Below are 17,292 nucleotides of genomic sequence, written 5' to 3' on the forward strand. Positions count from 1 at the left end.
AGTGCAGATCAAACCACAAGGAGATGTTGCTGCCCACCCACCCAGGACAGCTATAATCAGAAAGATGGACAATACCAAGTGTTGGTGCAATTGTGGAAAAATTGTGACCCTCAGACACGGCTGCTGAGAATGTAAAATGACGGAGCTGCTTTGGAGAACAGTCTGACAGCCCAGGCAGTCTCTGGGTTACCAATGTCCGGCTTATGGATGACTCCTAAACCAAAAAACCAAACCTGCTGCCATTCGGTCAATTCAGACTCAATACCAACCCTGGAGAAGAGTAGAACTGCTGCCACAGGATTTCCAAGGCTGTAAATCTTTGCAGATACAGCTTTCTCCCGTGGTGCAGCTGGTGGATTTGAACCACCAACCCTTTAGCTGGCAGCTGCGTGCTTTAACCACTGTGCCAGGGTTCCCTGGACAACAACTCCTTGCCCTTTAATGTTAGGGAAATTTGCCCTCACTTTGAAGCAACTGAACGAAACCTTACTCCGGACGTACTCTTCATCCCAATCACATTCACTTGCTACACATGCAGCTTTTAAATCACTGAAAACACTTCGAGCCTTTTCTTGCACCTAAGGCCCCTATGCACCTGCTCTGACTCACCTACAGATTTTACTTAAAGATACAAGAACAGATCTCGTTCATAACCTAGAGACTGCCTGTACCTCAAAATAGAGTTAGCAGATGACCCAGCCACTCCACTCGTAGGTATATACCTAAGAGAAATGAAAACCCGTGTCCACACAGAAACTACATGGATGTTGACAGCAGCATTCATCATACTAGCTCAGAAGTGGAAACATGTCCATCAACTGATGACTGGATAAAGCAAACGTGGTATATCCATGTGACGGAAAGTTATCCGGCCACAGAAGGAATGAAGTACTGATACATGTTTCAGCGTGGATGTACCATGACAACATGATGCCGCATGAAACAAGCCAGACGTGAGAGGCACGTGCTGTGTGATCCCACTTACAGGGAAGGTCCAGAGAGCAGAGGAGTAATTGTTAGCACTGCCCCCGGGGGTCGGGTGGGGATGGGGAGGGCTGCTAGGAGGGTTTCCTTGTGGGGTGAGGAAAATGTTCTCGAATTAGACAGATGATGATCAGTGTGTCATTATGACTGTGCTAATGACCAAGAAATTGTACACTTTAAACAGGTGAATTTTATGGCACATGAATTGTGTATCAGTTGTAAAGGAACTATGGTGGCATGGTGGTTAAAGCATTCAGCTGCTAACGAAAAGGTCGGCGGTTCGAATCCACCAGCAGCTCCTCAGGAGAAAGATGAGGCAATCTGCTTCGGTAAAGATTTACAGTCTTGGAAACCCAATGAGACAGTTATACTGTCCTTAGGGTCTCTATGAGTCAGAATTGACTCAATGGCAGTGAGTTTGGCTTGTGTTTGGAAAGTTGTCATTAAAAAAAAAAAAACTTTGTACCGGCTTTATACACAGACTTTTGCAGAAGAAAGAGCAGCCTGTTGGCTTGAGTTTAGGACTAGAATTTGGGGCATGTGGTTGACTTTGACTCAAATGACTGCTCTGCTCACATCTGAAAAAAAGGAGTAAATTGCAGAGAGCTGGTACAAAAGGAGCCTAGAGATCATCAGGCATCCACTCCCAGCTCCTTATTTTACAGAGGAGGATACTGAGGGTCAGAGGATACTTGACCCTTGTCCAGGGTCACACTGCTGGTCCCGCTTTGCAGGCTGGTGTCACCTGCAGTATGCCCCCCATGACTGGCCCTTCCCACTTTCCCTCCCCCCGGCTCCCAAATTATCAATTGAGCCTCTTCCCAGCTGTGTTGAAAGTCATACCCAAGGGCCTGCGAGGACCATTCCTGCACGTGAAATCCAGAGTGTGGTGAGAATGTGCTCAGTGAGGACATGGGGCTTAGAGGAAGAAGCCTCTTGATGCATCTGACCAACAGCTGCTAGTCCAGGCATGTGTGTGGTTGGCATGTCTATGTCCCACGACAAGGACAAGAGGCAGCAAACGAGCCAAGGAAACAGTAATTTTTGGCTACGCTTGTGGGGTCATCTAGGACACTGAGAACAGAAGAGAAGCTATTAATCAGAGCAGGGAAATGTTGGCCGAGGGGCAGCGATGGCCTCCACTGGCTCCTTGTCCTTCCTCTGCTGTGAAGTTTGAAATGGTGACCATCAGGGCAGCTCCACCCGAAACCCAGACAGAAGCCACTCCCCCTCAACCCAGAGCTTGTTTGGAGATGGATGGTTCAGAGTCCACCCTGCAGGGCTGCTTTGCAGTAAGTTTGAAAATCGTTAGAACTGTTGTTAAGTACCATTGAGTCAGTTCTGACATAGCGACCCATGGACGACAGAGTGAAACGCTGCCCAGTCTTGCACCATCCTTAATCGTTGGCTGTGTTTGAGTCCATTGTTGCGGCCACTGTGTCATTCCATCTCACTGAGGGCTGTCGTCTTTTTCTCTGATCCTCTACTTTGCCAGGCATGATATCCCTCTCTAGTTGCTCACTAGTTGCTCCTCTCTAGGCACTGGTCCTTCTAATGTACCCAGAGGTAACATACAGTCAGATACAGCGTGGCTAGTTCTGGATGCTTGGAACTTGTGGCAGCGGCCAGTTGTTTCATTGATCTCCCAACACCACAGCCCTGAGTTCTATGTGATTGCATTTCTGGACCCCAGCTGTAGCCTTATTGGGGTTTGACTGTATTTAGGGAATACTGTGCACGATGCCTTTTATCGCCTTCTCTGGCCTCTTTGAAACCATGCTAACATTAAACAGCACAGCTTCTAGAACAGTTACATTTATAAAGCTCTTTGTTCTTTCTTTCACTTAATGTTATTTGGTATGTACTGTTGTATAAAGTGGCATTTTTCATGTAGATCCTTTTTAATAGTTACATGATAATCTGTTGAGTTAAGATAATGTGATGTATTTAATCATTCCCCTATAAGGAAACAGGGTTGATTACAGGATTTTTTTTTCCCTACTGTTAAAAACAAAGCTGTAATCAAGAGAATGAGTGCTTGTACTTGAGGCTCCTGGGCTCAGAGCCCAGGTGGGTGATGGTACAAGGAGTTCTGAAGCCACTCTGATGTGGGGCTCCTAGGTTTTGGTGAGCTGGGCGGGAAGACTGATGACAGATTTGCCTGGAAATTACATATTCACACTCGCACATACCTACATTCATATATATACATGTGTGTTTGCATATATTACACATACACATTCGAACACATTTACACATGCACATACATTCACACAACATACACATGTTCAAACATCCACACAACATGCACATGTGTTCATATGTGCACATGTGTGTGTTCATAAATGCATATGCATTTACACATAATTTATATACCATCTATGTGTGTTGAGAGGATCCTCAACAGTGCAGTAGTTAAAGCACTTGGTTGTTAACTGAAAGGCTGGTGGTTCAAACTCACTAGTTGCTCTGTGGGAGAAAGATGTGGCAGTCAGTTCCCACAAAGACTTACAGCCTTGGAAACCTTGTGGGGCAGTTCTGCTCTGGCCTAAAAAGGTCACTATGAATTGGAATCGACTCAGTGGCAGTGGGTTTGGTATGGTTTTTGGTATTTGTGTGTTCACATATCCATACATGTTCACACATACACAATGAGAATGCCCGTACCTCTTGTCAGCTGCATGCTTCTGTTTTAGAAGTGTGGCCATAGGCTCTGCCGAGAGCGTGGAGTGAAAGGCAGGGATAACTGTAATGGAGGACAACCTGAGTGTGAACGTGACCCCCTGTCTCTTGTTTGTGACCAGTCAGCATTTCAGAATGACGACCTAGCAGCTTTCTGTGTGCACACAGTTAATAACTGCAGTGATTCCAGCAGCCTCCACATTTGGATGTGTCATTATCCAGGAGAGGTTCAGTGGCAGCAGGGACTGGCTGTCCCAGTTCAGGTCCCTAAAAACCATTGTGGCGAGGCACTGGTCTCTGCTGGTGCGCCAGGCCACAGCCCCTGTGGAAATGCCCACACGAGCCTTGTGAGCCGGAGCAGGGCTGCCCTCATGCTGCTCTGGGCAGTGCTGCGTGAGCTGAGCTAGGTCACCACTCCTTGTAACCAGTCTGTAGGATAAGCGCACCTCAGCAACTCGACGAGTTGGACCTCTGTAACCCTGGCCTGATCTGCAGGTGGTCCGGCAGTTTCAGCTGCCCAGCATCCAACCTAAACTTGGAAGTGGGTACTAACAGGACTCCCTCAGGCCCTTGTCCCAGAGTCCTGACTGATTCTTACTTAACATACAGTTTGTGTAAGCTCAATCATCCCCTTTCCCAGAGAAGGTGACGATAGGCCATAACAAGAAGGGGTCATACGGGATGGGGAGGTAGGAGGTGTGTGTGAGATAGCTGACACGAGTCATCAGCCCAGCATCATCCCTGAGGGAGAGGAAATAAAAGCACGCACATGGAACAGTGTTATTACGTAATATGACAGACTTGTGCAGGGTCACGCTCAAGTTCATGGAAAAAGTGGTTTTGGTGAATGGCATCACTTTTCAAAGCAGCTGTTCACTAGTCATGAGCCCAGTAATCTCAGATTCTGTCCTGAGTTTCCTAGTAGTCCCTGGGTGGTCCACGTGGTTAACACACTCGGCTGCTAACCAGGAGGTTGGTGTTTTGAATCCATCCAGAGGTGGCTTGGAAGAAAACCCTGGCGACCTGCTTCTGAAAAATCAGCCACTGTAAATTGAGGGGCCCTGATATCCGGCAGAAAGAGACTGTCAACATAACCCGACATGCACAGACAGCAGAAGAGAAGCCAGATGATTGGGACCTTCTGAAAATTAAATTTTTATATGCCTCCAAAGACTTCTCCAGGAGAGTCGAAAGAGAACCTACAGATTGGGAAAAAGTATTTGGCAATGACCTATCTGACAAGGGACTTATCTCTAGAATTTGTAGAAAACTCCAACACCTCAATAACAAAAAGACAAACAATCCAATTAAAAAATGGGCAGAAGACATGAATAGACACTTCACCAAGGAGGATATTCAGGAGGCCAACAAACATATGAAGAAATGCTCACCATCATTAGCCATTAGAGAGATGCAAATCAAAACAACAAGATAACCATCTTGCCCCAGCACTAGTAGCAAAGTTCACCAAGACAGAAAATAACAAATGCTGCCAAGGATGCGGAGAGATTGGGACTCTCCTACACTGCTGATGGAGCTGTCAAATGGTACAACCACTGTGGTAAGCAGTATGGTGATTCCTTAAAAAGTTGGAAATAGAAATACCATTTGATCCAGCCATTCCATTACTAAGTATATATCCTAAAGAAGTGAGAACCATGATAAGAACAGACATATGCACACCCATGATCATTGCAGCCCTATTTACAATAGCCAAAAGAAACAACCTACGTGTCCATCAACTGAGGAGTGGATAACCAAACTCTGGCACATACACACAATGGAATACTATACAACCCCAAAGAACAACATAGAATCTGCAAAACACCACATAATGTGGATGAACTTGGAGGATGATATGCTGAGTGAAAAAGTCAATCACAGAAGGACAAATATTGTATTAGGCCATTATTGTAAAAGTCAAGGAAACATTTATCTATGGAAGGAAATTTTCTTTGTTGGTTACCAGGGGTGGGAGGGTAGGGTAGGGTAGGGAACACTGTTAGATAGGTAGAGATTAGTATTGATTTGGGTGAAGAGAAGGGCAGTATACCAAATGTGAGCGATCAACATGGTGGCATTGAGGAAGAGGAAGACAGAGGTACATGGAAGGTATAGACAACAAAGATGAACCCTTTTGTACATACAGTATTGTGTTGTTAGTGAAGGCAAACGTGGGTAGATGGGTGGACAGGCTGTACTATTAGGTATGTCTATGTAGCAGGGAGTGTATCCAAGACCATGTATAGGGTTGGCAGACTTTGGTCCTATAAGTGTATTTATGTGATCTATAAGAATTCCCAGGTATATAGTAAAGTTGACAAGGGACAAGGTTGTAGTCACTTCTTGGTCACAGACAGCTACCCTGAGGGACTGAGTAGTTGAACCTGTGGGCTTGGGACCATAGTCGCAGGGGACATCAAGCTCAATTGGCATAACATACTACACAAAACATTGTGCCACCTCCTACTTTGGCGAGTAGTGACTAGGATTTTAAAAGCTTGCAAGCAGCCATCTAGATGCAATATTGGGTCTCTCCTCATCCAGAGCAAAGAAGAATGAAGACAATTGAAGACTCATGGAAACAATTAGTCCTAGCGACTGGTACACCAGGTGATCTGCGGCCTATACGACTATGAGACTGGAAGAACTAGATGGTGCCTGGCTACCACTGTCAACCACTTGGAGGGGGACCTATGTAGGAGACACTGGATAAAGAGGGAGAACGATGTGGAATAAAACTCAAAATCATTTGGAAAAAAAAAAAAAGGGGGACCAGATTTGCTGGTCTGATAGAACCTGGTGGAACCACTGAGACTATGGCCCCTAACTGCCCGTTAGGTCTGAAAATGAACCCACAGCTGTGGCTTCCAGCCAAACAAAAGACAGGCATATGAGTTGAACATTTACCTGAGGTAGATACACTCCTTGGGGAGGACAATCATGGGAGAAAGAAGGGCTGCCTATGCACAGGGAGACAGCTCAGGGGGCAGGAGTGCATGGGAGGGATGGATACAGGGAAGAGGTAACTATGGGGAGGAAGTGGGAGGGAAGCTGTTGTATTGATTTAAATTGTAGTCAATGTCATGAGAAAAAGTGTACGTGAGCTGCTGTATGGAAAGTGAATTTGCTCTGTAAACATTCACTCAAATCACAATTTAAAAAAAATCAGCCCTGAAAACCCCATGGAGCACAGTTCTGGTCTGATACAAACGGGGTCGCCGTGAATAAGAACTGACTTGACGGCAACTTGTTTCCTAGGACTGCCATGACAGTTACCACAAACTTGGTGGCTTAAAACAGGGATTTGTTCTCTCACTGTTCTGGGGGCTAGAAATCTAGAACCCAGTGGGACCACACTCCCTCCAGGGACTATAGGGGAGGATCCATGTTTACCTCATCAGCTTCTGTGGTGGCCCCGGCATCCCTGGCTTATGGCCGCATCACCCCGGTCATGGCCTCTTTCTTCACGTCATCTTCTGCGTGTGTCTCTTTAAGGACACTTGCCATTGAATTTAGGGCCCACCCAGATAATGCGTGATGATCTCCTGAGCCTTAACTTCATCACAGCTGCGAACTTTCCAAGTAAGGTCCTGGGAATAGGACACAAACTGCTCTCTTCTGGAGCTCACACTGAACTCGCTGCAGGCTCTCCCCCCAGACTTTGCCTTTCTGACCACTGACTGTCTCTTCTTCCTTTTTCCCTTTGGTGCCTCAGAGGAGGAAGCACAGAGACGGGCCTGGCTCTGAAGTACCTTCTGCGCAGAGGGTTCCCAGGGGGCAGGAATGCCACTGTGCCCCAGATCCTCATCGTGGTCACGGATGGGAAGTCCCAAGGGCACCTTGCTCTGCCAGCCAACCAGCTGAAGGACAGGGGTGTCACCGTGTTCGCTGTGGGGGTCCAGTTTCCCAGGTAAGAGGCTTAGCCGTTCTAGAGCAGCCCTCTGGTCAGCCTGGCACTCTGTGGCACAGCAGAGAGACCACAACACGGGAAGGGGGGGGGGTCGACAAGCCGTCCTGGTCTCATGTGTGTGCCTTCTCGCTTTGCCATTCTGACATCCGTGCACTATGATCTCCAGGTCTTTGAAAATCAGGGAGTATGTGTTGTCCTTGGTTTAGGCTGAACGCTTGGTTGCAGAGGTCAGAAGGTCAGAAAGCTCAGATCTGGGCAAAAATAGGAACTCGTGGACTTGTGGAGCTTTGCTGGGTGGGCAGTGGTCCTTGGGGCAGCAGGAGCCAGGTCATGGACACCTTGTTGGGTGGTGGTAAAGACGCTGGAGTTTATGCATGAGGGGTGGGATGATTTGCAGGGTTCTGAGTCATGAGGGGTGATGAATCGACTTATGTTTGAGAAGCTCACCCTGGGTGCTGTGTGGAGAACAGACAGGGAGGGGGACAGAAGGGAAGTAGTCCAGGTGGGAGGTGCTGGAGCAGCTCCCATGCGAGGTAACAGTGGCTTGTCGCTGGGAAGCAGCTGTGGGTGGTAAGGAGGGGTTGGACTCAGGGTAGGTTGTGAGGGTAGAACAGTAGGGTGGCCGATGAATTGGATGCAGGGGGTGTGTGTAAAGAATCGACAGTGATGGCCAAAACCAGGCCACCTTACTTTCTGTGGTGAGCTGCCCTTGTTTGCTCATCTTGCTGTCAGCTGGAGCCACTTTCCTTCATGTTGTTTCTGATGAAGTGTTTTTCTCATCAGCCATGGGCTACAAAGGCAGACAAGTGAATGTGCCAGGACTGGGTCTCAAGGCAGAGCCCGAGGCACGTGTGTTTCAATGCGCACACATCGAGACCCGCTTCTGGGCTGTCTTGCAGTCCTTCAGGGGCTCACGTCTTGGTGCTTACTGCAGTCCTCAATGGAGGAGCTGATCTAAGCAGCCTCTGATCAGGAGAGGGGTTGACGTGCATCAGGAGCCCACATTTTGGGAGGTGAGGCAGGCGGGAGGAGGGCAGGCCTGAGCCTTGGAGCCTTTATAACTTTTCAGTGGGCGGGGCTGGGACAGGTGGGAGGAGCTGCACACTCTGGCCAGCGAGCCCAGGGAGCAGCACGTGCTGTTTGCTGAGCAGGTGGCAGATGCCACCAACGGCCTCTTCAGCACCCTTGGCAGCACCGCCGTCTGCACCGTGGCCCCACCAGGTAAGACCCTCTGGGCTGGAGGGAGGGAAGTGGGGTGTTGGGGGAGCAAGGTCACCAAGGCAAGAAGTCAGGACTCAGGAGCCTCCCTGATGGGGGGAGGTGCGAGACACTGTGGTGGAAGATGGTGGGACTTGTTTGTTTTTGTTTACTCAATTCCTGCTTCCCTGTACTACACCCCGGGGGTTTCTCAGCTGGGAGCCCTGAGCATGCATGTCCATGGGGGGGGGGTGGTAGCAGGACCCAGGATATGGTACAGCCCTGTGTGTGCCCTATCTGTCCCTGCTAGGAGGCAAGGAGCCAAGATGCTCCCCTTGCCTTAGCACAGGGGAGTAGGGACGAAGTTCGAGGTCTGGGCAAGGTCCTGCATCCTTAGTGTCTTTGTTTGGGTCCCTAGGAGCTAGAATGTGTGTACCTGATGTAAAAGGGGGGGCTCATAAGGACCAAGGCTTGCGCAGTCAGTGCTTAGAGCCTGGGGGCCTAGTCAGACAGGAACACACACACTCCTCCTGAGAGAAGCAGAAAGTAGCCAGGGCTGAGAGCACCCCTAGAAGCCACCACTTAGGGGAGCTGAGTTGGAGACCAGAGGCATGGCCCTGTCTTCTCCTGTTGGATGTGTTTGCACAGACTGCAGGGTGGAACCCCACCCCTGTGAACGCAGGATGTTGGAGACGGTCAGAGAGCGTGACGGCAGTGCCCTGTGCTGGAGAGGGTCATCGCAGACCAACGCTGTACTGGCCTCACGCTGCCCCTTCTACAGGTGTGTCTGTAAGTCTGTGGCGGGGGCTGGGGGGCAGCTTCAGTTGCAGGAAGAACAGCTCTTTAAGGTCATGATGTAGGAGCATGTGACAGGGATGGGAGGAGACCTGGGAGGGAGCCAGGGACAGCACTCAGGGGAAAAGGGAAGGTCAAAGCACCTCAGTGTCAGCTTCATGGGTGACCAGGGAGATGGTACCACTACGTACCGTATTGGGTGCTGAGAGCACTGAGTGACTGAATACATAGAACACATTAATCTGGAGGCTTGTAGAAAGATGTCTGCATTTCAGACACTTAGTCATTTGGCTCATTCAAGAAATACTCACTATGTGAGTAGCTAAGATGCAGCTGTTGGTCTCCCCATATCTGGAGCAATGAAGAGTGAAGAAAATCTAAGAAGCAAGGAAGCAATTAGTCCAGAGGACTAACGGACCACACAATCCCCGGCCTCCACAGCCTGAGACCAGAAGGAACCAGATAGTGCCCAGCTACCTCTGCTGACTGCTCTGAAAGGGATCGCAATAGGATAAAACCCACTGCCACTGAGTCAGGTCTGACTCATAGTGACCCTATAGGAAAGAGTAGAACTGCCCTATAGGGTTTTCAAGGCTGCACATCTTTTTTTTTTCATTTCTGAGGTTAGCTGTCTTGTCTTTTTTTTTTTTTTTTAATTTTTGTCACTTGAAAGTTTACAAAGCAAATTCATTTCCTATATAGTAGTTCATTCACATTTTGTTTCATGACATTGACTGCAATTTGCCACAGTGTAACAGCTCGTTTCCATCGGGTGGATACGCTGCTTAGAACGATCAATCATGGGAGAATAGAAGGGCAGCATTTGCACGGGGAGACAGCTCAGGGGCAGGAATGCACAGGAAAGAAGAACACAGGGAAGAGGTGACTACAGGGAGGAAGTGGGACAAGGCTGTGCCTCTTCACAGAAGCAGACTGCCTCACCTTTCTCCCACAGAGTGGCTGAGGGGTTTGGACTGCCAACCATTTGGTTAGCAGCTGAATGCATTAACCACTGCACCCCTAGAGCTCCTTTACAATAGGATAGAGTGGGAGAAAAATGTAGAACAAAGCTCAAAATCATAACAAATAAAAAGATTAGGCTTACTGATCAGATAATAGAGACTGGCAGAACCCCCGAGACACCCTTCCAGCCTGGGACGGAACTCCACCCTGTGGCTCAACCATCTGCCAAATGGTAGGCAGACCTGTAAGGTGAACAGTAACACCAGGGAGGTATGCACTTCTAGAACAGTCAACGAGATGAGGTCAGAAGGGCAGCAGTTGCCCAAGGATACATCTGAGAAGGCAGGAAGTGGGTAGGGAAGGCAGACTCGTGGAGATGGTAACCAGAGTGGGAAGTGGAAAGAGTGTGGTTACATTGTGGGCACAATCAGTGTCACAAAACAAGATGTGTACGAACTGTTGAAAACCAGTCTGCTCTGTAAATGTTCACTCAAATCACAATTTAAAAAAAATCACTGGGGCCTTTCTGTGCCCCCAGCACTGTCTAGGGCCTGAAGATTCAGAGCAAACATCTCAGACATAAATGTGCCCTCTAGAGCTGACATTCCAAGGCCAGGGTGCAGGCAGTGAACAAAATGAATGCGTGAAGTCAACCCTTGGATGATGGTAAGTGCTGTGGCGAAAGGCAGAGCAGGACTGGGGACAGGGTGGCCGAGGTGGGTGTTTGAAGCCTGGCTGCCGTCTTAATCCCCGTGGAGCCGTGTCAGCAGTATCTGCCTGTAACATCGATTCCAGGTGCAGGGCTGGGTGGGGAAGGGGCGGGCTCCATGGAGCTTTCCGCTTGGACTTGTGGTTTGATGAGGTCATTAGGATTTGAAGCTAGAGGGGAAGATTGTCCTTAATGAGCTGGCAGCCTGGCAAACTTTCTGTTCCAGCAACTCCTTGAGTTCTTAAGTGACTGACTTGGCTTTTATCCTCAGTAGACATTTTACTCCAGAAAAATCCTGCCCTAGAGGTAAGCCCAGTTCACTTGTCCCTGGGGGAAAGCGGCCTGGGGTGGGGCCTTGTTGGAAGAAGCCCTCTTTGGAGAGCTTTGTTGGCCAAAGCCCAAGGAGAAGACACCGCTCCGGTGAGGCTATCCTTGGCGCTGTTACCAGACAAGAGGCAGGCTTTCCGCCCATGAGACAAGAGACCTCCCTGCTGCTGTAAGGCCTGTTATGGAGGTGAACCCAGAGGGCATGGGCTTTGGGATCAGGTGGTCGCATTTGGATCCCAGCTCTGCTGCCTTCTAGTAACTGTGACTTTGGGCAACCCCATTCAGCCCTTGGAAGCCATTTTTCATCTGTCAGATGGAGGTGGCTGTCTCTGCAGGTGACTGTGGATTCAAGGTAACAAGGGGAATGCCTGGCCCATGGAGGCCACCCAGCCACAGTGGCTTCTGTGTTGTTATAGAACGTTTGCATTCAGATGGACCTTGGAAGTTGAGTTAGGTGGTTTGTGAATCCTTTTGAGCAGCCCCACAGGGATGCTTGTTGTGTAGACCAGATAGAAGCAGTGCCTTTGGGATGAAAGGGGACACTGTGGCGATGAGGAGGCCTGGGCCCCAGGCCACTTAGTCCCCTTCCCCTCACTCCAAAGCCCCGAGGAATGTAGTTGAAAACTACAGATAGGGTTATTATATAGGAGAGGGACCTGAAGCCCAGAGAAGTAAACTCACTTGCTTGGGGTCACACAGCCAGAATCCAGTTGTCAAATTCCCAGTTTTTTTTTTTTTTTTTTTACCCCCACGGCCTCATGCTGGGCCCAGAAAGTAAACTGTAATAGAAAGCTGTTCCCACAGTTTGGAGTTTTGACCAGTCTTCCGTTAGGAGCAAACCCATTGCTGTCAAGTCGGTTCCAACTCAGTGGCCCCATGGGACAGCCCCATAGGGTTTCCAGTCTTTATGGGAACAGATCGCCAAGTCTCCCCACACAGAATGGCTGTGGGGGTCTAATCACTGACCTTTTGGTTGGCAGCTGAGTACTTAACCCTTGCACCCTGCTTTGTATTATGATGGCTGACTTACGTTAGTACCTTTTAAAAATTTTTCCATTGTCTCTAAGTGGTTCTAAACATTCACTATTCCATGTACAAATAAAGGTTGGGGTAGAATCAAGAAAGACAGTGACTCTGAAGAGGCTTCTCTGGACCTTGTTCTGCACTGGAATCTTGTATCAGATTTTGTGTTTTTTAAAATCACCCGTATTTCTGCTGTCCTCCTAAGCCTTTGATCTCCACCCTTTGCTTCCCTTTGTAGCAGGAGGAGAGTGTTCCTAAGCCACCCTGCTACCTGCTATAGGACCATCTGCCCAGGTACCATCTGTGGGATCTGCTTGCTCTCGGGGCCTGGGACCCAGGCTGGGTTTGTAAAGGGGCATTGACAGTCCTGGGGCAGAGACTGGGGGGCATGGACTGGCACCAGGAGAGAGGGATGGGCATTTAACTCCATTTCCAAGGCAGCGGGGTGTGTTCATGCCATACTCCCACCTTGCTCACAGCTGTGTTCTCACTAAGCACAGAGTGTGGGCTTTGGAATGACTTTCCCCAGCCTTTGCCCCCTGTGTTGATGAGAGGCAGTGAGGGCTGTGGACTAAGTTTTGCAGGAAGAAGGGCTCAGTCCAGTGCTGAACTGATGAGGAAGTGGATAAGGACCTCAGATAATGGCTGTGGGCAGTTCAGAATGGTTGTGGTTTCCTGAGAGAAATAGCGACTTTGAGTAGGCAATACCCGTAATTTGCATTTTGCATCCCAAACCAAATACTGTTAGCTCTTATGGAGTATGTTAGAGATTGAATTGTATCCCCCCAAGGATACAATGTGTAGTAAATACCTGTGGTTGGCTTTCTGATGTTAATGAGGATGTGTCTTAAATCAATCTCTTCTGATTAGGCTCAAGCAAGCCCAAACTGATGGGAAGACACATGCCACATGGTGGCCATGCGAACCTAGGAATAGAAGCTGTAAAGGGACAAAGACCTTCCCCCAGAGTAGAGAAAGTACCTTCCCTTAAACCAGAACCGCCAGCCTTCTGGTTAGCAGTCGAATGCCTTAGGTACTACACCACCAGAGCTCCTCTAGACTAACCAAAAACCAAAAACCAAACCAAACTCACTGCCCTTGAGTCAGTTCCGACTCATAGCGACCCATCCTTGGGTTTCTGAGGTAGTATCTCTATAGAAGACTAAACTTGGAGAGGATAAATGGTGTAATGCCTAAGGTATTTGACTGCTAACCAGAAGATAGGCAGTTCAAACCCACCAGCCACTGTGTGGAAGGAACATGGGGCAATCTACTTCCATAAAGACCTACCACCTCAGAAACCTAAGGGGGGGTCGCTATGAGTCGAAATCCACTCGATGGCAGTAGGTTTGGTTTTTTTGTTGGGTTGTAACAGTGCGAGATAACTGAGACAGAATGTTCGCTTTGTGCTGAGTGCCTGATGTGGGCTAATTCACTGGGAAGCTCAGTGGTCATCATCCTCCTCAAGATGAAGATATGCTCAGAGGGGCTTGTTGACGGGCCCAGTCAGCGGGACAGCCTGACTGACCCCCGGGTTGGAAGCCTCACTGCTCTGCTGCTCCAGCCCCAGTGGCTGTCGAGAACACCCACCCGTCAGACTTAGTGCAGAAATGGCTGGTGGGCCCTGTGGTGCCCCTGAGGCTTAGGATTCCTGCTGGGATCCCCATGCTTCTGAGATCTTTCTCCTTCCAGGCCCTGGGCCCCACATCAGCTCATTATTATCAGTACCCTGAGCTCCCCGAGGTTTCTCTGCAGCCGTGTGCTATTAAAGGGACTTGCTCCCAGGATGAGCCAGGAGCCAGGCTCCGTTGGCACAGCCTAGGGTGAGCCCTGTGATTCAAACTTGGGGCCTCACTAGGCTACCACTGTGCATCTGCCTTAGGCACCTGGTGCTGCTGTAACAACAATTCCTCAAGCCGAGTAGCTTTAAAGAACAGAAATGTTATTTTCCTAGTTCCGGAGGCTAGAAGTCTGAATTCAGGGCATGGCTCCAGAAGGTGGTCACCCTCTTTCCATTTGAGCTTCTAAAAAAGCCAAATTCTGACTCAGAGCAACCCTACAGGAGAGAACAGAACTGCCCCATAGGGTTTCCAAGGCTGTGAATCTACAGAAGCAGACTGCCTCATCTTTCTCCTAAGGAGTAGCTGGTGGGTTTGAACCATCAGCCTTTTGATTAGCAGCCAAGCACTTAACCACTGAGTCACTAAGGCTACTTGTCAGCTTCTAATAGCCAAGAGTTCTCGGTATTCCTGACTTTGTGGATTATTCTGCTTACGCCGTCAGATGCATCTGCCTCCCCCATTGCTCCCCATGTGTGGATGTGCATGTGTCTGTTCTTGTTGTTCCTATGGCTCAGAAGTGATTAGGGTTAGGGTCCACCCTGAGTACAGTACATTAGAGATTACATTGTGGCATGGGATTGCATGACACTAGGTATACCATAGGTATGGAGATTAGGAATCCAACACAGATTCTGGGGGGGACACCATTCAGTCCATCACAGAACCACTCCCAGCCCCTTGTCCATATACCTGCCAGTGCTTTCCCTGTCTACAGTTGTTTCCTAGGGGACCAAGGAGGAGAGGATGGGGCTGGTGGGCAGGCTGGCCTGCTGGACTCACACCTCCTGCCAGCCCCTCACTCCTCTGTGCTGCTAGGCTTGCTAGTTAGCGAACATCTCTCCAATAGGTCCTTGTGACTCTGAGCCCTGCCAGAATGGGGGCACCTGTGTTCCAGGAGGCCTGGACGAATACCACTGCATCTGCCCGCTGGCCTTTGGAGGAGAGGCCAATTGTGGTGCGTACACACGGGGCTTCTGAGACTGACCATCGAGCAGTGGGTACAGCATGGGTGTCCCCTTCTCGCCTCCCACCCTTTTAGCTACTGGGTAGAAACCAGCGATTGAGTTTCAGGGCCACCTTCTTTCCAGATAGGCCACTGCTCTGACTTGTCACAATGTAGTCTCTCAGTGCCCCATGAGTCAATAATCCACGTGGCAGAGCTCTGGGTACACTGGCCAGAGGACAGTGGCCCCTGGCTAATCGGTTTTAGACCAGTCATGGCTTGGTGTCTGAGCACCACTGAACCCAGCTGGAAGGACAGCTCTGGGTCCTGGGCCTGGGCAGAGTCCTTTCTCCCCTCTTCCATGAAAGAGCCTAAGGAGCCCCAACAGCTTTGGTTCTAAAGATCTGAAAGGAAGATTACAATAGGCTTTACCCCATAGGGCTGTTGGGAGTTTTAAGTAAGATTATGTATGTAAAATGCCCAGCACCATTCTGGACACATAGTAGGGGTTTATTAAATTGGAACTTCTGAAAAATGTGAGTCAGTCAGGATCCAAGTGGAAAAAACTAAATCTCAACCCCTTCGTCAAGGAGCCCTGGTGGCGTAATGGTTAAATGTTCAGCTGCTAACGGAAAGGTTGGTGGTTCAAGCCCACTCAGTGGTTCCAGAGAATAAACACCTGGAGATCTGCTCCTGTAAAGATGACACCAAGACGACCCTCTGGGGCACTTCTCCTCTGTCACATGGGGCTGCTATGGAACAGATTCCACAGCGCCCGACAACAACTACTTCACAACCTGTGCAAAAACTCATTCCAGATGGAATACAGCTCTAAAGGCAAAGTGATAGAGGACAACAGGAGAATATGACCCTGAGGTAGACAAAGGTTTTCTCAAACAGGACCGAAAAAGCAGTAACTGTGAAGGAAAAAAGTTATTAAATACATTTAAAATAAATAAAGTGGTCGATGGAGACCGCAGTGAGAGGGGCTCTGGGTGGCACGCTGCACTTGCTCTGTGACGTGCACTGTGGCCGATGCCCCTGAAGTCTGGGGGGAGGATTCTCTTGCTCTGTGTGGAGGCGGGTGTCGCGGGTGCCGCGGTGACGGAGGCTGTTACTCTGGCAGCCCCAAAGCCGAGCCTGGAGTGCAGGATCGACCTCCTCTTCCTGCTGGACAGCTCGGCGGGCACCACGCTGGAGGGCTTCCTGCGGGCCAAGACCTTCGTGAAGCGGTTTGTGGAGACCATGCTGGATGAGGACTCCCGGGCCCGCGTGGGCGTGGCCCACTACAGCTGGGAGCTGGTGGTGGCGGTGCCGGTCGGGGAATACCAGGATGTACCGGGCTTGGTGCGCAGCATCGATGGCATCCCCTTCAGGGGTGGCGCCACCCTGACCGGCGGCGCCTTACGGCAGGTGGCAGAGCGTGGCTTTGGGAGCGCCACCAGGGCGGGCCAGGACCGTGCACGCAGAGTGGTCATCCTGCTCACTGAGGCACGGTCCCAGGACGAGGTGGCCGGCCCGGCACGCCACGCACGTGCCCAAGAGCTGCTGCTGTTGGGCATGGGCAGCGAGGCCACGCGGGCAGAGCTAGAGGAGATCACTGGTAGCCCGGAGCATGTGATGGTCTACGCCGACCCGCCAGACCTCTTGCACCAAATCCCCGAGCTTCAGAGGAAGCTCTGCAGCCAGCAGCGTGCAGGTGACGTCCCGGGACATGTCGACTGGGGACCAGCCTCAGCCTGACCAAGGGGCTGATTGCTCGGTGGGTGGGTCGTACCTTCTTCCCTCCCAGGCTCTGGATCAGAGGCTGAAACCACAGTCCCAGTCTTTTACGTTCCAGCCACGTAACAAGTAATTGCTTAGTTTACTTCTCTGAAAAATGAGCCAAATAATAGCACCTCCAGAAGGATTCTTT

General features: G+C 49.9%; 1 protein-coding gene across 1 annotated transcript in view; it reads left to right on the forward strand.

The window, feature by feature from the left end:
• VWA2 (von Willebrand factor A domain containing 2) overlaps positions 1-17,292 on the forward strand; it is a 35,072-nt gene that overhangs the window by 15,789 nt on the left and 1,991 nt on the right. Inside the window, exons 5-10 of the mRNA XM_007941613.1 lie at positions 7,385-7,579; positions 8,667-8,800; positions 9,425-9,557; positions 12,832-12,887; positions 15,282-15,389; positions 16,504-17,076. Coding sequence (XP_007939804.1) covers positions 7,385-7,579; positions 8,667-8,800; positions 9,425-9,557; positions 12,832-12,887; positions 15,282-15,389; positions 16,504-17,076 — 1,199 coding nt within the window. The remainder of the gene's footprint in view (positions 1-7,384; positions 7,580-8,666; positions 8,801-9,424; positions 9,558-12,831; positions 12,888-15,281; positions 15,390-16,503; positions 17,077-17,292) is intronic.

This window comes from Orycteropus afer, unplaced genomic scaffold (genome assembly GCF_000298275.1).
Source record: "Orycteropus afer afer isolate SDZICR_OR568_19922 unplaced genomic scaffold, OryAfe1.0 scaffold00082, whole genome shotgun sequence".
Taxonomy (NCBI): Eukaryota; Metazoa; Chordata; class Mammalia; order Tubulidentata; family Orycteropodidae; genus Orycteropus; species Orycteropus afer.